General features: G+C 32.6%; 3 protein-coding genes across 3 annotated transcripts in view; 1 reads left to right on the forward strand and 2 right to left on the reverse strand.

Annotated features, from left to right (window-relative positions):
• LOC117108146 (coronin-7-like) overlaps positions 1-2456 on the reverse strand; it is a 14668-nt gene extending 12212 nt beyond the window's left edge. Inside the window, exons 1-4 of the mRNA XM_033250099.1 lie at positions 2400-2456; positions 1752-1848; positions 700-851; positions 282-468 (exon numbers count right to left, since the gene is read on the reverse strand). Coding sequence (XP_033105990.1) covers positions 282-468; positions 700-851; positions 1752-1848; positions 2400-2456 — 493 coding nt within the window. The remainder of the gene's footprint in view (positions 1-281; positions 469-699; positions 852-1751; positions 1849-2399) is intronic.
• A 1822-nt stretch (positions 2457-4278) lies between these two features.
• LOC117108163 (glutaredoxin domain-containing cysteine-rich protein 1-like) lies at positions 4279-18737 on the forward strand. The gene is made up of 4 exons (XM_033250120.1): positions 4279-5020; positions 5458-5697; positions 13601-13666; positions 15881-18737. Exons 1-4 carry the CDS (start codon positions 4388-4390, stop codon positions 16067-16069), a joined length of 1128 nt encoding a protein of 375 aa, XP_033106011.1. The 5' UTR covers positions 4279-4387; the 3' UTR covers positions 16070-18737.
• Positions 18738-21264: 2527 nt separating this feature from the next.
• Positions 21265-26593, reverse strand: LOC117108165 (LIM domain-containing protein PLIM2c-like). Its single transcript, XM_033250122.1, has 2 exons — positions 25855-26593; positions 21265-25152 (listed from the first exon to the last, which is right to left on the reverse strand). The coding sequence occupies exons 1-2, from the start codon at positions 26095-26097 to the stop codon at positions 24835-24837; spliced, it is 561 nt and encodes a 186-aa protein (XP_033106013.1). The 5' UTR covers positions 26098-26593; the 3' UTR covers positions 21265-24834.
• Positions 26594-26989: the final 396 nt, after the last annotated feature.

Here is a 26989-nt window from a genome sequence, read left to right on the forward strand (position 1 = left end):
GGTTAGTTTTACCAAAAAAAGTCCAGTGCGATTGTGGCTTTAGCCTCATAATGACACTTGGTCTATGCAGAGCATCTTGAGTGTATGTTTGTCTTGTGACTGGATTGCCACTTTGAAGAGAGTGATTAAGTTCACTGTTTGTTCTATCCATGTACATAGTGCTCTAAAGCTGAATAAAATATCTACCCACCGATAGACAAATGCCTCTTACAAAATAAATAGTAGTTTTTATGCCTCATTTCAAACCAAATGGTGTCTACAAATGCATGAGTGTACTGTACCTAGTTTCTCTTGCTCTGTTGAAATATCCCATATCTTAATAGTCTTATGTATAGTAGAAGCTAAAACACTGTCAGCAGCAGGGTGGAACAGCACATTTTCTACCCGCTTGTCTTGCATTGGCAATGTAAGTAAGGCGGTGCTTATATCTTCTGTCAAGCCACCCTCTGGTAAATCCCATAGTTTAATCTGATGAAAAAAAAAAAGTTTTTAAATTGTTTCAACTTGTTTTTGTAACAAAGTCAGAAATATGTAGGTGCAACATAGCCAATCACAGAATCAAGATTCCTGGATGGTAAATTTTAATGGTTATTATAGAGGGATGAATGTATCAGCTTGTGAGTCACATTAATACAATAGATTATGCAAAACATAATACACTGTAATGCTAAAAGGCTAGTTCCATTTTAAAATACTTACTGAGCGATCTTGTGAGCAGGTCGCTAGCAGATAGTCATTGAAGGGTGAGAAGTCCATATCTGTGACCAGGTCCGAATGGGCTTTGATGCCGGGCAAATCGTTATTGCTCCGGCCACAGAAATCAATGGGAAGCACACAAAGGTTGGAACCATCTAAAAAATAAAATGATGTGATTTTATCCAAAACTGTATTTATGGTATGCCAGTATCTGGATGGCTACACTCCAACAGTGTCAAACAAATAGTATTTAATAATCATATTCATGTTGTTGAAAAGCTTTTTATAAATAACTATAATTAATTTCTTAGGCAAAAGGGGAGAATGAGCAGTGGCTTTGAGGTTAAGGTGCAGCCTTCAAATTCAGAGTCTTTGGTCCAACTCCCAGTCAGAAACAAAATTTTGCTATCATGAATATTTCCTAAGCCTAAAGGCCTGTCCTGACTATCAAATTTTATTTGACAAAAACATGTGACATGCCTAAATATGGTCATGATGACATCACATCATGACCATATATAGGCACATCATGAATAGGCCTATATATGGGCATACAGCAAATTTTTGTCAAAGAAAATTGGATAATCTGGACAGAGCCTAAGATTTTTATTTGGAGAGCATAACTGGGCCCAGATCAAAAGAAAAAAAAGGAGAAAAGGAGGAGAAAAAAAAATTCTTTTTTTCCCCCCTTTTTTAAAATATTGACTGGTTTATTAAATTTTATTGCTATTCTGTGCGGTTCTTTTATCTAAGCTTGCTATTTTTATATGTGTGTTTGTTGTCTTGCTTCTGTTTGAAGAAACCTCCTGATAGTAATTAAGTTTTCTTTAGGATACCCTCAGGCTGTGTTTTTGTTTTTTGTATTTTATATTGCCTGGAAATAATAATGAAATGAAATGAAATCAGCTATAGCTTAATACAGGCTCCCCATTAAGATGAGGAGAAACAAATTTAGAACAATAAAAAACATTAAAAAAATGAAGAAGTATCAACAGAAACCACTGAAAATAAATACAACATATTCGTATTGTGCGATTTTGTCAGTAAGTTCTTACTTCCCCCATTGACGTTGAAAGCCATGAGGGTGCCACTGGCCTTGATCTGATTGCCGCATGACTGGAATGCACCAATGTTGAGGTCCGAAATCCAATGCTTTAAAAGAAAAAAAACAAACTTCTATTTTTCATCATCTTTTTTAGTTGTTATATTGTATTTTCTTGATGTATTTTTCGCTTGTGGTCATGTTTTAAATTCACCCTTGATGTAAGACCTGCCAAGGAAAACAACTTTCATGAGATTTATACTTCAAATTCATGACGAATAAAGTGATTTTTTTTTTAATGCCTTATGTCTTATGTCAATAAATATCATTTCTGGGTTTAAAATTGATCTGTTGTTTTTTATATGCTCAATATACAACTATTTAAATCAAACAAATAAAATCTATGTAAGTATATTTTAGTTGTAACAATGATCTTTGAATATAAGTAAATATATTAAATATATCAATCAATAAGTATATTTTCACTAATTTCATATGTAAATAATATATATTAATTATACTATATATTCAAATTATAAATTACAGACATTATCTCATTAATGAATGTTAGCATATAATGCAATATTATACACTATACACTATATCATCTAGATGTGTATAAGAGACAGCTAAAAGGCTAGTTCCATTTTAAAATACTTACTGAGCGATCTTGTGAGCAGGTCGCTAGCAGATAGTCATTGAAGGGTGAGAAGTCCATATCTGTGACCAGGTCCGAATGGGCTTTGATGCCGGGCAAATCATTATTGCTCCGGCCACAGAAATCAATGGGAAGCACACAAAGGTTGGAACCATCTAAAAAATAAAATGATGTGATTTTATCCAAAACTGTATTTATGGTATGCCAGTATCTGGATGGCTACACTCCAACAGTGTCAAACAAATAGTATTTAATAATCATATTCATGTTGTTGAAAAGCTTTTTATAAATAACTATAATTAATTTCTTAGGCAAAAGGGGAGAATGAGCAGTGGCTTTGAGGTTAAGGTGCAGCCTTCAAATTCAGAGTCTTTGGTCCAACTCCCAGTCAGAAACAAAATTTTGCTATCATGAATATTTCCTAAGCCTAAAGCCCTTATTAGTTTTTACTTTTTGTTTTGTCGTAGTCAAATTGAGACAAGCTTCGCTTCTATTTTTGATCCTAATTAATTAATTTTAATGTTGTCCACTTTATTTATCATTTGATTAATTAATTGAATAAATGTTAATTGAATTGAAAAATTGAAAAAAAAATCTATTTTTATCGGACATCACTTATTTGTAACAGTGGCACAGTACATGTAAGACAGATAGTACCCAACGACGCATCCAACAAATAATTAAACAGCAACATTCTTCAATATAAATAAGAAGTTAATTGTTCCCTAAAATCACAAAAAAATAATTTTGAAATTAACTTGACCACTTTCAGGCCAAAATTTCATCTTTCCGCCCATAATTCAACTTCGGCTACGCCTTGGCTTTTTTGTGTTATTATTTTGTCTTTCATATTTTGTTCGTATAAATTCCACTGGAAGATTAATCGAAGTCAGCCACCATTTAAATAAAGCCTTGCAGTCCATGGGTGTTTGAAGGCTTGGCATATATCAATGGGGTGGCTTCATTACTCATTAAAAAAAACCCTCTCCCTCCCGATATTTTTTTTCTTAAAAGGACGATCAACAACTCTTTTTTTCAGGGGTGGCACCAGCGGGATGCCGGGGGCCAGGGTCCCTTCATTCTACTAATGTACTTACTTCTGTATTGGTACACCGTTTAAAGCCTTGATAAAAGGGGTGGCCCCTGACGGGTAGAGCTCCCCCACCCCCCTTAAAAAGGAAAAAGCACAATTCGTCGGGGAGAAAAGAAACTATATGTATTTTCTACATATTAGTTGACTCTCAAATCGATTAAATAAGCATTTGAACCCCCTAAATTGTCACAATTTTCTGGGGCTTCTCCCCCTAGACCACTTTCGGAACCTTTTAATCAACCACGCCCACTTTGCTTTCGTCGGGAATCTGACCCCTCGTCGGGTCGGCAAATGCTGGCGCCACCCAAGTTTTTTTTTTTGACATGGCCTAACATAGAAAATTATTAACTTGAATATTATAGAAATTATTGATGTTTAAGTTTTATGCACTTCAAAATGAGCAAATTAATTTCTAAAATAATATTTATGATTTTTTTTTTTGGTATTTGTTTTTTGGAACAATACATTTTAAGCTATATTGTAAAAAAATTTGAATTATTATTTTTATTATTGAAAAGCAAAAATTATAATTATTGAGTGATATAATTATAAGTGTACTAATATAATTTTATAAAGATATGATATTACAAAATGAATTTCTATACATATTGGTATATAACAAAGCGATATAAATACCAAATAAGGATTGAAAAAGGAAAAACTTTCACTATTGGCGAGGCCTAACAAATTGATTGCTTATGTGATTGGTTGATTGATTGATTGATTGATTGGAGTAGCACTTGTCATTAGTTCATAGGCTTAACGTTGGGGGCGCAAACATCTAAACATTTTGTGATTTTGTGACTCATCGCGTACACAAACAAGAAGGGCGAAGAAGGGTTCGTGTGGTCCCCTTAACTTATCATGGAACTAGTAAACAGGAAGTTAAATATTAACAATGCCATCAACTAAACGGAAAGGGATATTCCATAATTTTTTAGGAGGCCGTAAAGATCGACACAATGATGTAAGTGACGACATTCAGAATGCAAATTTGAAACAGAAGCAACCACCGCCAACAAGCCCTCGGCCGCGGCTGCGTCAAACACAACAGGTGAAAATGTTCGGAGACGAAGGTAAACAGGCGTCCAATGGGCCTGTTTATGACCAACAAACTGGATTGTATACCTTTCCGAAGAAAACTGTTAAAAGCGAGCGTCCGTTACATGAAATTTATCAGGCACCGAGGCAAAATGTATTAGAAAATGGTGACGTTAAATCAGGTCATTTCGAAAGGACGTTTTTAGGTCATCAAGATGATGCAGGACGAAAACTTCAAAGTCAAAAACGATGTGAGAATATGAATAACATCACCATTGATGGAGTTAAGTCCACATCCCGTAGTAGTAGTAGTAGTAATGCATCATTTACAAATGATGACAACAGAACTTTGCGATTTGTTGGCCGAAGAGGTCTCGAGTCAGGTGATGGTGATGATATAACGAGTCAAAAAGGTACAATTCGAGGAGTACAGAATCGTGTTAGAGCGGGTATTGCTAATTTTGAATTTAAACCACTTGACACAACAAAGGTAAAGTTTTAAACAAAGAACGCATAGGGCCTAGTTTTTATTAATTTAAAAAAAATGCTTTTCGCTATTTGTTTAAGAGTGTTGGTAGAAAAATGGATGGTTGGTAGCGCCCCTTTTTCCCCCAGTTTTGAAATATTAAAAAATCTATTTCATTAACCGTGTTACTCGTCAAACACTCTTTCGAGTCTTAGAAAAATAAGTTGTACTGAACAGTAGGCCTACAACATATCAACAATTATTCCCCTGAGCCTGGCTTTAATCTGTCCATTGTTGAACTAGACTTGCCACTGTTGAACATACCCCACCTCTTTCTGTCTGTTGTTTCTCTAAACCAGTATTTATTGTACATTCTCAGATCATCTGTCCACCTCTGTTTTTGTCTTCCCTCATTTCATTTCACTTTAATATTAAACATTAATTTTATTGAATAATTTCAGAAAAAATATTATGAAGAAGAAAAAGGAAGTATTATTGCTTATACCACAAGCACAACAATTGTGAGACGGACTTTTGATAATTGCGTCAAAGTAAAAAAGCTATTTGAAAACCACCGAGTTTTATATGAAGAACGTGATTTATTTGTGAATCCAAACCACCAGAGGGAGCTATTTGAGCGTATTGGAGAGGAGGAGTCAAGCAATTTACCGATCATTTTTATTGACGGTGAATTAATAGGGGTAAGGATAACGATTTACATACTTGTTAAAGATGTTGAACCAAGGTGGCGTACCCAAAATGGTTTTTTTGCTTGTGGGGGGAGGAAGTGACAGTGAGGGAGGGGCTGATGATTTGAGGGAGGGGTTAGGATGTTTCCTTACTTAAAGTATCTCCAAACTTTCAGTCATTTAATCTCTTATCTGAATGATTTCACATTTGGTTAGAGATTTTTTTGGCTGCATGCTTTCCTTTCGCCGCCCTGTGGGTCTGCCACCCTCTTGATTAGCCACCAATAAATCCGCCAGCATGGGGATCCGCCACTAATGAATCTCAAGTGGATTAGGGGTGGATTCAGGATACAAGAAACATCCTTTCCAATTCCTTTTCAACATCCTTCTTTCCATCCATTTATTAACAAACATGTCATAACCCAGCATTAACTTACCTCTACTGCAATTTCAGTGACGCAATTGCATTTGAGGTTTTTTGAGGTTCATTTCCTTTTAATACTTGACATATTGCACTCCGAAGATGCTTAATGGTGTCTCAGCTTAATCTATAGTAACAATATTACATGCTACAAACAGCAGGTGTTTGAATGTTTTCTTTAATATACAACTCATAATCTATTTAGCTGCCTATGTAACAATATTTAATCTAATTATGATTTCTCTGATCTTGAAAAGTTACACATTCAACTTGTTCCGGATTTGCTGATTATAAACCTTAACAATTGTGTGAAAAACTGAATTTTATCTATTTTACTTCCTTCTGTGAGTAGTGGGAAAATAACTTTTTTCATGTGAAATTTTTATTTCATTTGGTCTCAAAGTGCTATAGCTTGCAGCCATGTGACCTGAATCTACGATGAATAGAAATCTGGAACAAATGCGGGAATACTTAACTAATAATAATTAATAATAATAAATTTAAGTATGCGAATGAGCATATTAAAACAGCTACTCGAAATAGATAGTCAGCAAGATGATTCAACGTACTGTATCTGTACTCTGTGGAAGACTATCTTTAATTTGTTAATCAATTAATGAATTAATTAAAAAAACAATATTGATTCTTTGTACTTAATTCGCTGAAATCAATGTGTCATGAAATGAAAATTGTCATTGAAAATTATTGGTGTAGAAATAATTAGAATTGAGAAAGCTTTTAAAGATGAAACACAATATTACTAATGCTGTAAAAAATGTGTAAAATAAGGAGATTCAATGGAACATGACTGGCTATAGATCTTTTCTACTAGATAATAAAAATAATCAATACTGTTTATTGATAAAAATAAAAGCAAGCAGACAAGTGCAAGTAAGCATCTAAGACATTATGAAAAAATTCCCACTGAATAATACTATCGAGTGGTACCAGGTAAAGACAACCTGATTTCTTGCTTCGCACAAGGTATCCATAATGTTTAAGTCTTATGAAGATAAGCCTATCTATAGGGTCGAGACCAGGACATGAAGTAATTCCCATCAAATAGTATAAGTGAGCGGTACTGGTGGGTGAAGACAACTTGATTTCTTACTTCGAACAATCAAGTCTTATGAAGATAAGAAGCCTATCTAATAGTGACGTTAGAGGGTCGAGACCAGGACATACCTCCGACAAAGACTGGTACAATGTATGACATAGAGTACCACAGTCGTGTCGTCACGACGCCAGGTGGAGCTCTCTGTTGTTAACAGACATACTATTCATTACGCCTGAATAACTGCATAAGCTTCCTGGAATAGGCATTTTAAAATCTAATATTTTACCACCATCAAAATGTAGTAAAAACACAAAAGCTCGCATTGTATTAGTTATCGAACACACATATAATAATCAATTAAAATTTACAAAGAAAAAGTAAGATACAACATCTTAATAATTACGTTAGAAATTGGGATCAATGGTTTGTTAGTGGTGAAAATGGCGTTGGGTTGAACACATTTGCAACGATAGCAACGGAGTACTGTAGTATTACGTGGTATCGTGACGTAACACTGCAGTACTCTTGTCGAGGCAAACCTCAAATTTAAAAAAGTGTAATTTAAAAATAAGCTTAATGTAGGCCCATGTATAAGTAATATGTTAATATATAAATAACACAAAATATAAAAGAATAAAGGAAGAAGGAAGGACAGGAAAGAAACTCGAAGCAGCTGAAATATTTTCGGAAAATAAACAATAATCAATATGTCATTGTTTTACATTTTTGTAACAAATTTTGGACACTATTCATCAGATGTCAAGTGTACACGTTTCGTAATTCGACATCGATTCCTCATGGATTATATTATGCATGTAAAATGAGAAAAGAAATTTTACTCCATTATTCTCTTGTTTAAAAGTGTCTGTTCTTCGAGTATTTTTTATCAAACACCCTTTTTGTGTCTTAAAAAAATCAGTTGTACTTCACAACATATTACCAATTTTTTCCCCAGAGCCTGGCTTTAATAGAGTTTACCATACATCAAACGCTAATACTGTATTGGTCCTTCAAAGAAAGAAAAAAGTAAAAATTTTTCCCAACAGTGAATATAGGACATGTTTAATCAAATAAATTAATGTGAAACGTTAATTTTAATAACAATGTAATGTAATTACTGAAATAGAAATGTAAAGCCCAATCAAAGTACACAGCATTTGTGCTATTTGTCATTCGTTTAGCAAGAAAGCATGCCATTTATATCTCAAATTTGTTTGCAGTATGTTTTACCATACCAGCATCCTCAAAACCAAATTTGTTCTGATCTTTGCCCTCATTTGAAGGGTGGAGTGCCACTAGAGTCTGCAGTCAATCTCTTTTGTTGATTCACAATTGGCGATAGAAAAACCTGAACATTCCGACTACTTCTTATCCTTATTTTTACATTCATAATTTTAAAATTCCAACAAAGGGGATTTCCAATTGGTTGATTCTGAACCAATGAACTGTAAAATATCTCGCCCAATCCCATGAGGTTTTTAACTATTTTAGTAAGTATTTAGCCAAATATTTGTTTATGAACTTCATTTAGCGAACTTTATTTTTAGGATTGTTAGAGGGCAGATTAAAAAAAATATTATCAAAATGGTAAATGGTGCGCTAAAAATTTAGTAAGAAAATATCTAATGTTTCTTCATAAGGAGAAGTAAAAAGCTGGTAAAAATGGTAATGTTGCATGGCTTCTTGGAATTCAGAGATTCTGGGTAACAAATCTCTAGAAAGTCAAGTGAACTCTCATTGTTCAACTTTATATAAAAGTCAGTACTGTAATTTTAATAATACTGTAATATTTTATGGTATGGTACTGTGTGTGAGTGTGATGGAATTTTGTCCCTTTTAAAGGTTAATACGGTTTAATGGGCAGAAAAGAAGAAAGAAAATAAAGAAAACAAAAGAACCACTTATGAGTGGAACCATAATGGGTATTCACTTGGCAGGTTAACCCTTGACCTATTAGTATAGAAGCAACGTTGACATTGATTATGTTATACCTGCTTATACTTGTTCAAATATGAATAATCTGTTGGTCTGTGCCATTAAAGTGTGCCCTGCCCTTGATAAACATCAGAGTGTTGACAAGTTAATGAATCAATGTCATTATATTAATATGTCTACTTTTTTCTTAATGGCAGGCTCAGTGAGAATTCACTGTCTGCTATTGTTGTTATATTATTTATATTAATATTGTTAATATTATTAATAGTGGCAGAATTCATAAGACTAAAAGCTTATATCAATTGTGTCATACTACGTCATTGTTTTATTGTGTCATCTTCTGTTTGAGTTACCAGACAGTATCTCCTCTTCAAATAACAGGCTAATAAAATGTAGATAAGTGTCAAACTGTCACCTATATAATTAATACAAGTGGCAGCAGTACTGTGTAGGTGTGATGTATTTGTAATTCTATGCTCTACATTTGTTGTGTTTTATATCTTTAGTGACTGGATAGACAATAAACTAATAATTCATGCAGGTGGTACTGCTGTAGTAAGGTAGGGAACTTATTCCTGATAGGTGGTCCATCCCCGACAGTTAAGTCCATATCCACCTTAGCCCCACCATGTTTTATTGCTCTCAGACAGATTTTACCCTGGTTCCCAATCAGTACTAAAACTGGATGTGCAGCATACAGTAGCCACTGGCACCATAGTTCAGAAGTTGATGGGGTCATATTGGTTCATAATTTTGAACATTCATAACCAAATCCTTTTGGATATTTAAAACATAATTCCATAGTAATGTCCATCTTTAATAATATTCCATTCTAAGAGAGCTTAGAGGTCTCCAGATTTCCACATTCAGTTTTACACTTGAGATGTCATGAGGGAGGTAGAACTTTTGTAGCCGACAACCTTTATATTGACCCTATTTTTTTCTGGGATTGTGGACCCTTTTACAGGATCCATTGTCCTATGAAGAGGTATAGTATACTTAGCAATTACTGTTACTGTGACTGGGAATTTATAATGAGCCTTTCCTTTTGTTTGCAAAGTTCAAGCCAATCAGTTCTTGAAAGAACCATCTCATATCACAAGAAACAGTCAGTGGAAAGACATCAATATAACAACAACAAAAGACAAGTGAATTTAATAGGCAAAAAGATGCGTTTTAAGTGATCTTTTGAAAATATTAACAAAAATACAGGAAAAAACAAAAATTTGAATGTGTTTTTTGGCAGCATTTATCCAGTTAAAGCTAAACTTTGGTACCACCGCCTACAGTACTATAGATTAGCTGGTAATGAATTCTGCAAAATGTTTTAAATGTCACTATAGTCCTTATGGCCAGGTTGGCTTTACACGGTCTTAACAATTGTACAACCCATGTGTTTATAACACCTTTTGTAGGTGGAGAAAATTGAGATATTGTATTGCCTGCACAATAATCAACTGCTTCAGGCAAACACGGTTGTTGTTCACAAATACTAGACCTTTAATTGTAAAATGGAAGCTTGCATAAATGAGTCCTAATTAAGTTATGCAAACACTCAGTTTTGTCTATGCACCAAAACTACACTTTCGTTTTTTAAATTTTTTTTTACAAGAACACAATTTATAAGGAAACAGGGGCTGAAATTGCTTAACTAAGAGCAAATTGAGGCAGGGATAAAATGTCAAATGAGGTTTACTATTTAAAAAAAAAATAGAATATCTTTACCTTATGTGCAGCAGGTTTGACTATGTAATAACCTCTATAATACAGTACAATAAACTGCTGTACAATAATGATTTTTGGTTTGAAACGTGTGTAAAATAAGAACAAAATAAGAACATTTTGAGCCTGAAATTAGCAAAAAAAATAAAATAAAAACACTGAGCCTGGGGAAAGTTTACTGGTTTTTATTTTTTTTAAAAAGTATCAGTATACAGTAATATTTTGCAACACATTGTTATCATGTTTGAGACAGCCCTCTTGAGTTGCAGTGACCCTTCCATCATTCTATAAAATTAAAATGAAATACAATATAATCCACCTTCCACAAACACTTTAATTTAATTTAATTTAATAGTGAATTTAAACACTGTGATTTAACAGTGAAAATTTCTGGTCTCAACAATGAGTCGTTTCGAAGATAGCACCACTTATCTTTAAGCATAAAAACATAAAATTTATTGATTTTCTATGGTAAAACATGTTCAGCATGATTACAGGCAAAACAACGTGTCTTCGATGAAGACACATTGTTTTGCCTCGTAATGGTATTGAAAAATTGTTTTGGGTTTGGCTGTGCAGCAAAATCAACATATTGATGGTGTTATATTAACAGTCCTACCAACGGCATATGCACAAGCAACAGTACAGTAGATAATGATTGTCCCAGGCATGATAAATTAAAAAAATTAGTCGCACTTGCGGCAATACCGCGCCTAATAATTCTCGATGTTTTTGATGTAAAATAACGTATCTGTGAATATCGTTAATAACTTTACAATACACTAAAGGTTGTATTTAAATTATAATACAATTTGCCCAATTCGAGGTCTCCGATTAGAGGGCTAGCTTTGTGTTAAAAGGTTGAAGATTTTTATTTGGGTCCTCAGAAATTTGGTCTTGAATTGGAGGGGTCTCGAATAGGAAGGTGCACTATATTCCATATTCATAATTTTTACAGATGTGGTCATGAATGCAAAATTTCAGAATGGTACGCAAACACGCAAACCTATACTCTATTTTTCTCGAAAAGTGAAAATTTAAAGTAACGTTAAGCAGCCTGTGGGTAGCCTAAACGCATCACCTAATTTTAAACACACATACACTTCCTTATCGTTTGTACATCCAGTTGTCAGAGTATGGATTCATTTTATAGTATCCTTTTCAATCAATAAACCCTATTATATGAGAGCACACACAGTAGGGCCTTTGTCGTTGTTGGTAGCAGGCGCGTCAGTTGTTTTGGACTGTATTAATCACCATCATTGACTCCTTGACTTCCTTATGCTGTCACAATAAAACATTTATTCATGGCAAAAGAATGTCATAGTCATACATGATGACATTTAATTTTAGGGTTTCTACCTCCCTGGTGGTACAAGTGTGTTCTTGAATTTGTATCAGGCCACAACCAGAACTAATATTTTCCGCTTTCAATCATTGTAAGACTGGTTATCTATGTTTACAATAACTCTAACATTATTCTGAATCCTATAAATTACATTATGAGATTTAAAAAAAATAAGTGTTAGCGAAAGTGACTATTAAAATCAGGATTGGTTAATACATTTATTTAAAACACTAAAATCTTTAAAATTAATTAAATAAATAACAATCTCATTTCATTTAAACCTTTTAATTTACTACCACCCGCCAATACAAGGATCTATTGAACAAATAAAATAGTATCAGGCTTGGTTAATACATTTAATTTAAAAAAAAAATCTATAAAAATAAAACAGTCTCATTTTATTTTAATCTTTTATTTTACAACCCACCAATTTAAGGATCTATGAAAAGAATAACACAGTATTATTAATTATGCACAGTTGATTAGAAAGGAAAACGATTTATTGTTTTTAATTGAAAGCTAGTGCAAGCAAATAAAATATTTAAGTTAATATATCCATGGAGGAATTTAGTTTAAACTAATTCCTCCATGATATATTTATGATGTAGTAGAGTATTATCTGTAATGATCATTATTATTATTACCATGGAGGAATTATGTTATTACACACATGACATAGCACCAGCCACTATGGTATGCGAGAAAACCAGTGGATGTACTGTGTACTTTGACAATTTGTATTGTGTACTCTTATCTTTAGAATTTGGCACAGTATGTATACATTAGTCACCATATGGTGTGGCTATTGTATGGTGCGCAATAGACAAACCCGGCTAGACAATGCACGTTTCACTAAGCCATGCCCCTTGGATATTGTTGCCAAGGTCCTACAAATTGACAGAATTATCATGGATCAAAAAATTTGTGCTAGTGGGCCATGCGAATATTCCCAGCCCCGCACTTAAAAAAAAGAATTTTTTAATATTCTTTATGCAAGAACATTTTTTATCTTGTTACATGAACTTATTCTTTAAAGATCGTCAGAGGAGGGTGAAAAAAAAAATATAACTAAAATTTAGTTTTCTTATTTAGCGAATGATTTTGCCAAAAACGTAAGATGGCAGAAAATAAAAATAATATTATTGGTCACTGTAAAAATATATTGGTGACTGTAAACATTGTAATAATGGAATGGTTAAAGAAGAAAGAAATATACATATTTTATTTTTGGAGATTTCAAGGCAGTGGCTGGCGTAAAAAAATTAAAGAAATTTCCAGTTTTTCGTGGCGGCAGGTGTGCTAATTGGCTAAAAATAAAATAAAATTTTTGTTCAAAATCATCAATATTGACGGGGCGGTGGGTTCGCGAAACAAGGTATAAAAAAAGTCTTGCCATATGTGATATTAATTTCAAAGTTATTTGTCTTTGCAGAATATTCAACAATTGGAAGAGCTTAATGAGTCAGGGGAACTAAGTAATATCCTGAAACGATTTGAGGTAAGTTTAAAACTGGCGGCGCTGGACGCTTTTAAACAAGAACGAGAACAGCAGTGAGGGATGTGTGGAGTCCACCCCACCTCAGGCCCACCATGGTTGGGGGCTAGTTGAGAAAATGTTGAAAATATGGGCCTCTAGATGCCTGGACATGCCACTCTCCTACTTGAAAAATCTTACTTTTACTATGTAATTATAAAAATAATATATTAACAATACAATACAAAAGTATTTTTCTTAATACAATCTAGGGGGTGTGATTGCACCGCCTGCCCACGCCCCAGGGGAGTTTACTTCTTTGATGTGAAGAAAATACATAACAGATTTATCTTAGAACCATTTCATATTGAGGTCATTAAAATAAATGAGTTATAATGAAATGCTGTAATAATAATAATAATAGAAATGGAATGACATTCGATGGAGTGTGGTGCAACTATTATATGACTGTTGCCATGGACTGCATGATTAATGTTGCTAGGAAACTGAGATTATTAGTCATTATGCAAAGCGTTATAATATTCAAGCCTTGAATTCAGCCAGCATTCGTAAAATCATAGCATTCATCCTTGACTAATGTTGGCTGCAAATCCACATCTAATGTACGCACGTCATGTGTATGCATATCTATGCATACCTTTCAATCCCACTATATGATGTAGTTGGAAATTTACATGTCAGAGTATATCCAGTGAGGTGCATGATGGGATATTACATAATAAACAAAGATTTGTCTCACTCTGGCCAGGCTTTACCTTTCTTTCGATTGTTTAGTAAACTTACAGAGAGTAAACACTCACGCTGGAAGCCTATTTTTCATCGTGGCTGTGAGAAACTTTACAGGTACATTCATTTTATAACAATACATTATGGTCATACAAAAACAAAACAAAAACGAAAGGAAGGAAAAGTAGAGAAAAAGGAAAGAGAAGACAAAAAACAATCTGCCATAAAAGGAATGCCATCGTACATTCTAGTTCATAATTCATAATTTTATTTACCGCAAATACAGTAAGAAACTTATGGGTTAACAAAGGGAAATGGTCCCTGTAACGAAGTACCTATCAGAAGATATGTTAATTAAGCTAATACATAACCGATAATTAAATTAAATTAATTTATTATTTCCAAGCCAACATATCGACACTTATAGGATGAACAAAAAAATGGATGGATGGATAAAAAAGAATGAAAATAATAAAAAAGATAAGAAAAATAAAAATTATAGACAAATACAAAAAAAATAATGGGTAAATTAATTAGCAATACATAAATAAGTAAATAAATAAATGATGCAAGTTGTAATGATTAACAGGATGATGATGGGAACTTAAAAAGATATGAAGATTAGATGTTATGCAAAATGTCTGGTGGATGGTTACATTGATCTTATCCTCCTCATATCACCTGTCGTCTGCTAAATTTCCTGGATAGATTATGCTAATCTTTTTTAACAACGCTTCACATTGTTTACGGACGGAATTGAAATATATTTACTTTGGTATTCATTGCCGTCTATAACAAGATTAGTAATCATTAATTGAATTATTATTGCGATTATGAAAAATAATATAATTTCATGGTTGATTGATTGGTGGCTTGTAATCAAACATTTACCATAATAATAATAAAAATGGTAATAATAATATAGAAATTTACATTACACTGGGATTTTATTAATCATGTGTAAAGATATACAGAAACCATACTGCCAATGGTGCAAAAAAGAACAAAATTATTTATTTAAAAAAAATGTTATGATTATATTTTATGTAGGGGCATCCAGAGATGTCCGAAAAGGGGGTGGGGGAGAGCCGATTCTATCAATCCTAATTTTTCTTTTCTAGAAGCCCGGAAATATCCTCTGGGAATTTTTGTGTGATCAAAAATTTCTTTTTCTTTCTTTCTTTTTTTTCCCTTTTGTTTTAAATTTCCAGGGTGGGAGGGAGAGCGCGGGAGGCTTGCCTCCTAAATCTGCCCCAGTTTAATCTACAAGCATTAAAACTCAGCATGCATGCACCCAACAGTAAATCTTCCCCAGTTTAATCTACAAACATTAAAACTAAGCATAAAGTATTATAAAAAAAAAAAACCCCAAAAACCAGAGTAAAGGTTTTTGCAAGCCATTGGAAATGTCAAATGTTCACAAGTAGCAGAATCCTCAATTAGAAATTATGAGGTGAAATACTAATAATTAACTTTTTAAATTACTTTCAGAAACGATTAAATTTTGACGTGTGCAAGTGTTGCGGTGATCGAAAGTACATCAATTGTGTCGTCTGCAAGGGTAGCAAGAAATCCGTATTGAGGAACGGCTTCACAGATCAGTTTCGCACATTACGCTGTACACATTGCGACGACAACGGACTGCAGAAATGCCCCAAGTGTTACAGTAATTCTTCATAATGGTGCTAAGATGTTGTGTATGTTAACTGTATGTATGTATGCCCGCTAATACGCAACTGTGTTGATTGTTTCATAGTCTATTTTTGAGGTGTTAAATTTTTAATTAACATTGTCTTATTTTGAATGTGGGGACCAACTAAGAGGGCTTGAATGCATTTGTTTGAATATTTATCAAAGTATGTTTGTTTTTATACACTAAATCAGGAATATTCTTTCAGCCTTTGTATCTGTTTAATTTAAAAGCAAAATCGAGGATAAAAAAAAAGGTTCTAATGTGTGTTTTTTTACCCGAAAAGCTGAAAAATATTAGTTTATCACAGGGTGTTTCTAAGGTGTTTTTTTAAATGTTTAAACACCCTCAACTTGCAAACTTCCATATCACAAATAAATGATAAAATTAACAAATATGTAAACTGTCCATGATTTTAATTAATACTAATATTAATTAATATTGACAATTGAATAATCCTTGAGGGCCTACATTTTGATTAAAATATTGTTTTCTGCTTGATAATTGCTGTGGCCTTAAAATAACATCTGTACATTATTTTAAACATTAAATATATTTGTCCTTGTAGGTATTCATTCGGAAAATACAATTTTGCCTGCTATAGATTACCTGGTACAAAGAAATAATATACATTCACAGAGTGCGGAATACATAAAGCAAAGACTCATAACTACCACTGCACAGTCCGAATCTAAATAATAATATACCATTTATATAGCTTAAGTTGTATATTAGATATAGGGCACTCATAAAGGTCCCTGCCATGGAGATCCAGGTACCATATTTTCTAAACTAATGCTAATAATATGAGATACAAATAGTGGATCTACTTATTTATCATTCAGTCACAATTTTAATTACAGTAACTTATTAGAATAACGCCATCGGAATTATTGTTTATTGTTAGCTAGAAATTTCAATTAAGAGGTACTACTGTGTACTTGATTTAACAATTGAATATAATGATCAATTGAAATGAATCTTTATTACTTTCTTATATTTATGGAAACTGATAGAATTATGAAACGAAAAATTAATTAGAAATATACATGAAAAATTTAAGCTAGAGTTAGGGATAAATATTATCGTTCATTCAAGCAAGATCAGTGGCATATCTAGGAATCTTGAGGCTGAATGGGAGCGCGAAAGGTGAAGTGGGGGCTCGATAATTAGATGAAGGGGAACTACCTCGTACTGTAAATGAAAGTAATTTGAGGTGATTTTTAACTACTTGATTTTTTTTGCTTCAAACATTTTCAATGGTGGGGGGAGGGGCAACTGGAAGGGGCACAAGTATTTTTTGTTGGAATGCTCCCTGCACACCCCTTTAGATACACCACTGAGCAAGATCAAATTTTGAGAAAATAATCTACAAATATTGTACTTATAAGAATGGATGGCACCTAATGTATTGGCAGGTGAAGGCGTTTAAAACCAACAAAAGACCATTTATTTTTAAACGTCTGAAAATCAATCAAATATCATCATTCCTTAACCATTTAAAGGAAATATTCTAATTTGTGAATTTCCAAGATAAATATAAATGGTTTACTTTCAAGACTCTGATGGTGGATGCTTATTACTGTCTTTAAGTACAATTTCTAAAAGTGATTAGTAGATAACTCTATAGCTTGGTGTCTGTCAGTCAATTTAACAGGTAAATCAAAAACTTTATAAACCAAGTTCTTACTATTATCAAAACAAGCTCACATGTCATCATTATCTAAAAAGATTGTTACATATTAATATAAACAAATATAGAACACTTAAAAATTATTTTGTATAAATATATTTAATGATATATTATGACAGAATTGTAAATTAAAAATTTGTCAATCAGTGATATTATCTTAGTACTGTACTGCATTTATTCACCTTTTCTTGTAGTTTAAGAATAAAATAAATTATTTTCATACCTTGAAAAGAAGTTAATGCATTTATATTTTCCTGAGAATAGTTAGATAGGAATTGTTTGAAATATATATAATGTGTACAGTAGTTTTAGAATGTTAATAATTTATTGTGTTATGGATAATTTACTGCAATGCACGCTGGGAGAAATATTGTCTAAAGAGCAGATTTTTAGTATCAAATTTTCTTACGGTAAACAGTTTGGGGCAAATGAGTTCGGTGAATGGCGACGCCTGAATTGGCGACATACTTGTCTTACAAAGTTTTGCCTTCAAAAAAATAAAGAACATTAACCCATTGTTACTTTTTTACCTAACATCTTATGTTTGTAATATTATAGTGTAGATACTTATTATTCCTGGTGCGATTTGTATCTAACTGAATAAATTTACGAATGTACTCAAATTTCAACAGTGATGTATTGCGGTTAATAATTCAGGAATGTATTGAGTTATCTTTAATTGCCATGAAGTGTCTTTTATTTGACTACCGACTTAACATTATAAGCTTTAAATCACAGTTTAAACCAAACACTTTGTAAATAATGGCTAATAATCTGAAGTATTTTAAAGTGTATTGTACATTTGTTTAGTGTATTCTAGATATCACCTTGAATTAAAAAACATGTATAGTACTGTATAACTTTTACATGTTATTTCGTGTGAAAACCTTCACTCACCTTGAATCTTTTAATTACAATCATCTTTAGAACAGTATCTATTTGAATACATTCCAAATATTTTTGTGTCTCTTTGTCTGCGTGTGATATCTTTATTTCAGTGTATTTACACCATATCTAAATGCACATTAGTACTTAAGACCCTGTACAAACTATCAAATTTTATTTTACAAAAAACTGTTGTATGTCCATATATAGTCATGATGTGCCCATATATGGTCACGATGTGATGTCATCATGACCATATTTAGGCCTTTAGATAAACTGCTTGTATTAAGCTGAAAACGTTTAAATACAAAACTCGTATTTGACTTACACAATATTAAGTATTAATTATTAACTTTCAGTTAAAATATAGAATGAGAACAATTAAAGATGTATACATAATATTGTTACTGTATATTTTTTATTTTATGGATAGACCATTGAAGACGTATTATCAGTCGTAAGGTAGAAAAAATAAATAAATTTAAATTCCACATTTGAATTGCTAATAATTTGTAAAAGTTATTATCTTAAAAATAAAAATTTGAATTAAAAAAAATTCCCTATCAGTTTTTGGACATTTAGATAATACTCTCCTGTATTCATTTGCTTTAGATCCTTAAATTGGCTGGTAACCAATTTAAGGATTTTTTAGTAGTAAAATGTCTGTAAATCAGTGAAACTATTTTTTTCTTGTTGGAAGCTAATAATTTATATTTGCCCTTTCAACTGGGCTATTTTATTTGTTTAAATTTTATTTTAATTTTGAGGTATTTTCCTGCCTTTTTGACTTAATAGTAAATCTATGAAATGGTTGGAAACTAATAATTTTAACTATGGTACTAACTTCTGGGCTTAAGCTGCATTTACACTAGGCACGATAACGACACGATAAAATTGGGTTCAGTGTTGAAGAATATAAACAACGCAATGATCTTGTCATGTCATTATTGTGTCTAGTCTAAATGTAGCTTTACCTCGATTTATTGTGGCTATCTCATCTCAATGAAACCATTGTAGGTTTTGAATCAATCGATAATTTATTTGATCCGTTTCAATGAGAAATTCAGTATTTCTATCCAGTTTTTTAGGGAGTTGCCTAGATATTATGAGAGGCAGTACAGTTTATCAATGTTCATTTATGTCAGGATGTTTACAATGTGTTTCTTATGAAGTTTTATTATTTAAATGAGTAGCTTCAGCATTCCTGTCTGTCTTTCATCATCTACCTTTTAAATTTACATTCTAAACTCAAGAAATCAAGAATTAAATGTAAATTAAATTTACATGTTAAGTAAAAGACATGAATATTCATGAGGTCCTTATGAGTTTTGACTTAAGCATGTCATGTATGTATAGAAGTTTTGTTGATTAAATTATTTTAGAAAAATAATGGTTTTGAATTCTGTAGTTTTGTTTTTGAATCTGAAATTGTAGAATCTTCAGACCTTTTGAGTTGAATAATCTGAACTACTCGACAACCCACAAAGGGTGAACAGCGTGACAAAGCACGACAGTATGGCACGGTGTCAGTTACAGCGCGATACTAGTATTAGAGGGCGACGATAGTGAGTGGCGTGCGCATGACAGCAAGAGTACTGGCAGGACCATGTGATGGCAATAGCGTAATTGTCACAATCTGTAAATTGATCATCAAACTGTGCACTTTCCTCCTGCTCTTAGCGTATGCACCTGTTCATCAATTATATTTTAATTTCTTAGCAGCTAAAAAGCGCTTTGAGACGGTTTTTATTGTGGAAGATGCTGTAATACTGCAAGGTATTTATCCTACCTACCTTCAAGAACTTCAAAGATCCCAGAATGAATGAGTTCATGCCATCAGTTGGTCTGGTTATACTGATTCTTTGACTTGGTTTTTACCACAAATACAACACACTAAAAATTAAACATCTTTGTAACCACTGAAATGGAATCAGTTAATATAACTTATGTAATGACTACTGCCTCGAAGCTATGCTAGACGCTAGGCCCAGCCCTACCCGGCTAGGCTAGGCCAGGGCCGGGCTAGGCTGAACCAATTCAAGCGGATGGGGCTCTATCTCGTATATGAGGCTTGCCATCCCAGAACCAGCATCAGAAAACAAAGAATGAAAATTGACTTTTAAGTTTATGTTCTTATTCTCCACATTATAAGCTTAAAATGATGGGTCATTTACTGTAATTGACTTACTATTGCTAAAGTTATGAGTAAAAGTATTACAGCTTCTCTGTACTAAAGTATACAATACTGGCACATTCTTATGCTAATAACTCAGTTTAACAATTAATGACAGTACGCTGATTTTTGGGATGGCAAACCTCATATACTGTAATACCAGAGAAGGGTGGTGCTAGCAAGGTTTTTTTTTTGTTTTTGACATATTAATAGATTCTAATATCAATTAAATAAGCCTTTGTAACCCCTAAATTGTCATAACTTTCGTATAACGCTCAATCATGCTCACTTTGCTCTCACCGGGTACATCGGTTCCCCGATCCGGGCAAAAACTTGCGCCACCTCTGATACCAGAGGCAGAAGCTCTTCGAGACTCCTTGAAAAGTTCAATGATTTTAAATCTCATTAGAGAATATAAAAAGCACAGAATAGGGTTTTTTTTTTCAGTATTAACATTTTTTTATTTCAAAATCATTTACACAATGTACCAAAGTCTGTATGACTACAGTAAGAGTAAGGTTACAGTATTAAGGCTTTCATCCGATTACAAGTAAAGAAAAATCAGAACAAATACTTTATAGCAGTGATACCCATTATAAAATGTATTGTACATACAAATAATATAAAATACTAATGCTAGAAATGCATTATTTAACCATTTTCCCTCAATATACAATAAAATTATTGAAATAAACATAAAAAGGTTGCTATGTCTTTGGTCTGGTTTTTATGAAAATAAGCTGGTATAATGAAATTCATTTTACCTACTTAGGTTTCTAGATGTTAAATTTATGAAGTACATTTTTAATATAAAACTAAAGATGATGTTAGTAATGACATTCATCTAAAAGTCCAGTCCAGTCTATCAAATCTTAACAAAAACATGTGATATGCCTAAATATGGTCATGATGACATTGCTTAATGACCATATATAGGCACATTATGACTATATATGGGCATACAACTGTTAAAAACAGATTTATTGTAAATGTACTGTACTGGCATAAAAATTCTATGATTAGGTTGAGTATGATCACGATGATGAGGATGCTAAGAATGTGACATTAGGGACCTTTTGATTGCATAACGACGGTAGGACGTAAAGCTTAATGACGTCACTAAAAGTAACATGAGAGAACTTAAGGTCACCTTGTCGAGAAGATTCTGGAACGCAATAGAGTATGATGATGACCACGGTAATGACGTTGTAGACAATGACATGGACAATGATGATAATGATGTATTATTAATTTGATGCATACAGTTAATTATGACGGTGAATATAGATGAGGACTTTAAGATTGTGACAATAAAGTACGATGATGATGACAACGATGATGATTAAGACAATGACATGGACAATGATTATGATGACAATGGTAATAACAATGACAACGACATGGTAATGATGCATACAGCTAATTATGACGGTGAATATTGTTTTTTTTTTAAATCATAGTGGCGATGTTTATATATGATGAAGATGGTGGTCATGTTGATACGGTAATATTGTTGATTTTAATGATGATGATGATGATGATGATGTTTTTGATTATGAAGATAGTGAATATAAAATTGTTTTATGATGAATGTGATGCTGATAATTATGATACAGGTATGAAGAGGATAATGTTGATTTACAAAATAAGTACTGTATGGTGATTATAATGACCATAATAATCATCAAGGCAGTCTCATGTTGTTTGCTTCAACCATGGTGGCTATAATTTAGTGCAGCTTGTTGGTTACACAGTAGCCTGGTTGGGTCTGCCTGACCCACCAGTAACCTCCCCCCCCCCACCCACACGCGAGAGACCATCCTCCTCTGACACCAGGAATAGAGGTGTGCGCACAGGTATCATCATCTGCCCAGGGAGGTGGCCTTTCACTGGGATGTGGCTGAGATAGCTCACTGGATGTTGTCTGCAGTCCGATCACACACTCGAATGGGTGTCTGGTTTATCTTAGTAGTGCTCCTTCCATCATACCTGATGGCCTGTTCCCTGCCCTCCCAACTTTTTCCAGCACCACGAAAGGCAAACCAAATTTGAACACAAAGAAGTGTGGCCAACACTTAAATTGCTCACATAATACAATGTGTTCCCTCTATGTATTTTAAAATCTAAATAAAACATTAAATAAATTAGCAAAATGTACAAGAAGTAAAATTTACAGTTAGATAAAACTACAGTATATCCTAAAAATAAATTGCAAATTATAAGGTAATCTGATTAATTACAATTATTGAACATGTTTAGATCAATCTTGGAATCACACCTTTAAGAAACTTTCTCAAAAGCTATTTAATTTTTAAAAAAAAATAATTAAAAAAATAAATAAATAAATAAAAGTAAGTAACAAAGCTAGCCTCTATCGAGTATTCCAAAATATTAATATTCAAATATAAAACGTTCAGAAGTACAGTATTTCATCTAAGTCTACCTATTCTTTGACTTTAGTTTCTGTTATTATTATTGCCTACATTTATGCCATTGAAGCTGCAGTAGAAAAAAAAATTGCCTTAATCTCACTGAAATAATCCTTTATAATCAATATATCTAGCTGCATTATTATATTCAAATAGGCTTACTTTAGTATACTGTGCACATTGGCTATTCTATAATTTTGAAAAATGTAATACCATTTACTAATGATATTAAACTAAATATAACTATGATAAATGAGAATGCAGATTGTTCAACATATCAGGTAACTAGATAGAGGGCACTATATCAAAATTACAGAATTTGCACGCAGAAATCACAGAGAATGCTATTTTGCATTTATGCTTTATGGGTTGTACTAAAATTATATTGGATGATTTTGAAATGGAAAAGAGAATTAAAAAAAAATAAAAACAATAACAATAATAATAATAATAATAATAATAAAAAAATAAAATAAAATAATAATAATAATAGTATTAGTAACAATAGAAATTGTTGAAAAAGCTATAGTTTAGTGGATATAAACAATTTTTTTCCCCAATCCTTTAACACCAAATGGCCAAAGTGATGCGTAAAAGAAACAATAGCTTTTCCCACAGTCACAGGAAAAGCCAATAACATTAAATAATTGGTTCATATAATAATGGTTAAAGTCAAGACACAGTAGGTTATAACACACCTAGGTTCAAATCCAGAACCGAGTCGATTTTGCACCATTCTCATAAACCCATTAATCACATAATTATTTATCAGTACTTTATATATTTTACAATAATTTTGATGGTTTTGATTTTGTTTTTCTTAATAATACATATGTACAGGATTGTGAAGTAAGCAGTAGTATGGAAATATAGAGGATTAAACTATACAGAAATATCTCACAAACAGGGGTGGCGCCAGCAGATGGTCAGATGTTGGACTAAAAAATATGTCCAAATTTAGTTACCATGTTAAAAATATTTTATAGTTATCTAATATAAAATCAGATTCAAAATAACTTTATTCTTTTTACTTTATCACTATCTAACAAACTTTATGGAACTATAGAGGGGGTATGTCATGTTAAGAGAAAAATTAAATTGTTTCAGTAGCCATAAATTTTGTATGAAATTTCTTTTCATTAATCTCTAGCTTGTTATTGATAGCCAATGAAAACAAACTTGTTTCAATAATATAACTGTAATTCTACTTTTTATATAAGTATAATTTATCTGGAAAAAAAAATATTTTGTTGACATTTGCAGAAGATTAAAACATGTCTGTACAACTCGGATATTAAATATCAACAAAATCAATTTATGTTTTTCATATTGGATTTTTCCTTTTTGTTGTTTTTGTAGGCTCACTCCCTACATAAAAAAAAATCCAACATAAATTTTTCAAGAAGTTGCTTTTTATAAAATCATAATTTAACTGAAAACTATGATATTTACAAAGAAAAAACAGACATTACATGTAAACATTATGTTGAAAATTCAGTCAATCAGATGTTGATATACATTCAGAGAAATTGTGGGAAGATATAAAACTAGTGAACTTTATAAAAATATTTCAAATTAATCAACTTCAGATCTCATTTTCAGTAACTTCATCTTTTCCTGCGATCCGTGCTGCCGGCAGTAGAGTTTGTTTCCGACGAGGAGCACGTCACCAATCGGTAGAGTACGCGTGCATTCCGTGCACTTTTGGCACGCCTTGTGAAAGACTTTGCCCTCGGACCGTGACATCTCATTCATGTAAACTGCCTTGCTGCAGACTATACAACTGTCTGTTTTCGGCATGAATGACCATTTGTTGCTGGTGCGTTTATTCTGTGCATTCCTTTCTTGTTCTTTACTAGAAGTTTGTGATGACTCTCCTTGATTTAGATTTGTCTGACAGATAAAAAATACAAATAAATCATCAGTTAAGAAAAAAAAAAAAACATATTAAAAAAACTTGTTTCATTTGATAACAAATATTAAGCTCTGTCCCGTCTATCAAATTGTATTTGACAAGAAACTGCTGAATGCCCATATATAGTACTGATGTGCCTATATATGGTCATGATGTGATGTCATGTCACATGGTAATCTGAGCAGATCTTTATAGAAAATAATCTGTTGCACGCATTTTTTGTGAACTTCAGATTGCTTCTCTTTTTGAGACTGGCTTCTTTTTGAGATGGGCTCCTTTTCCAAGCAATTTTTGCAGAGTAAAGGTGAAGGGGGAGGGGCTTCTTTTCAAAATGAGTGCTGTAAATATTGGGAATTACTACTATAAAACAACAGGGCCACTGTAACATCAGTCTGTATCAAGGAGTGTATTAACTGGCAAGTAATCACTTAAGCTACTGTGTGAATTCAAATGTTTTTAATTTATTCTGTTTTTTTTTTTTTTAAATTCATGTGTATGTACTGTAGTACAGCATATGTACTGTACTGTCTTGAAAAAAAATCCCATGCTATCTTGAAAAAAATAAATAAAATGGGTTTTTTTAAACTAAAGAGGGGCTTCAATTCGAGATGGGCTTCTTCTCGAGATAAAGCCCATTGGGCTTTTATTCAAGGTTTTACAATATTTGTATAAAAGCATACCTTATATGAGGAATTTCCATTTGCTGAGTCCTTTACTGATTTGTTAATTTTGAGGTTAGTCTTCTCAGGAGACATATTGTCTTGCTTGTTCCCATTCTTATCAGTAACTTCTATCTGAACCTTTCTCACTTCATTGGGACTGGATTTGTTACTATTATTTCTCGAAGCTGTATTCTGGAAAAGCAAAATGCGATCGCGAACACTCTTCCTCGGCTGTTTCTCATCCTCGTCATCATCACTCATTTTAGTCTCTGTAATCTTTACTTCCTCTTGCGTCGTTTCTTTCTCAACTATGTTCGACGGTTTGTTGCGTATCACGATTTCTGATGGCGTCAATATACTGTTGCTGCGTAGTTCGCGTGTTTTTTCTTTGTTAGTCTGTTTAGTTACAGCTGCTTTCGGGGGTTCATCTTTAAGAGGAGGTTTAACTTTATCTTTATGTTCATTCAAATTATTATTCTCTTTTTCAGCGCTGTTGATTTTATCATCTTTCTGCACCTGTTTTATTTCTTCTGTGTTTGACGTTAATTCTTTCCTTTTGTTAATGATCTGCTGCGACTCTAACGTAAATCTGGGCTTTGTGGGGGGGCTCCATTTCTGCTTGGGTTGTTTGTCTGTGTGTCCTTCCTTCTCTGAGCTTTCAGTATTTTCGCTTTCTGCATTATTTTTTCCTAAAGTTAAACACAATATATATTAGCATCACTAACAGTCAATTTTGTAACCACTAATCATAATGATGAAAATAATTTTTTTTTTTAAATATATTTTTAGAAGACAGATTGATAATGAGAGGAAAAAATGTGGCATGTTATGATTATGCATAAGCTTAACCAATTTGCATATTACAGCCTACAGTAGGTGGATTTGCATCAAACAGTGAATAAACCTGCCAATCAAGACTTGCTAATGACAGGAAATAACCAATAATGTTCCATAGAGTAAGTCCCATTATAATAAGAGACTTTTGAAAATGAGATAAGCCATGAAATGTAAAAAGGCTCATTGCAGGATTTGAACCCAAGAGTTTGTGGATGGCAGATTAGCATCTTAATCTTCAATCTATACTACCACTTATACTCATCATCATTTCTTTAATTTATTCCTTTAAAAAATATCTTTATTTTTTTATTAATTT

The sequence above is a fragment of the Anneissia japonica genome, unplaced genomic scaffold (genome assembly GCF_011630105.1).
Source record: "Anneissia japonica isolate Jap-2015-1 unplaced genomic scaffold, ASM1163010v1 scaffold288284_len1145801_cov181, whole genome shotgun sequence".
NCBI classification, from domain to species: Eukaryota; Metazoa; Echinodermata; class Crinoidea; order Comatulida; family Comatulidae; genus Anneissia; species Anneissia japonica.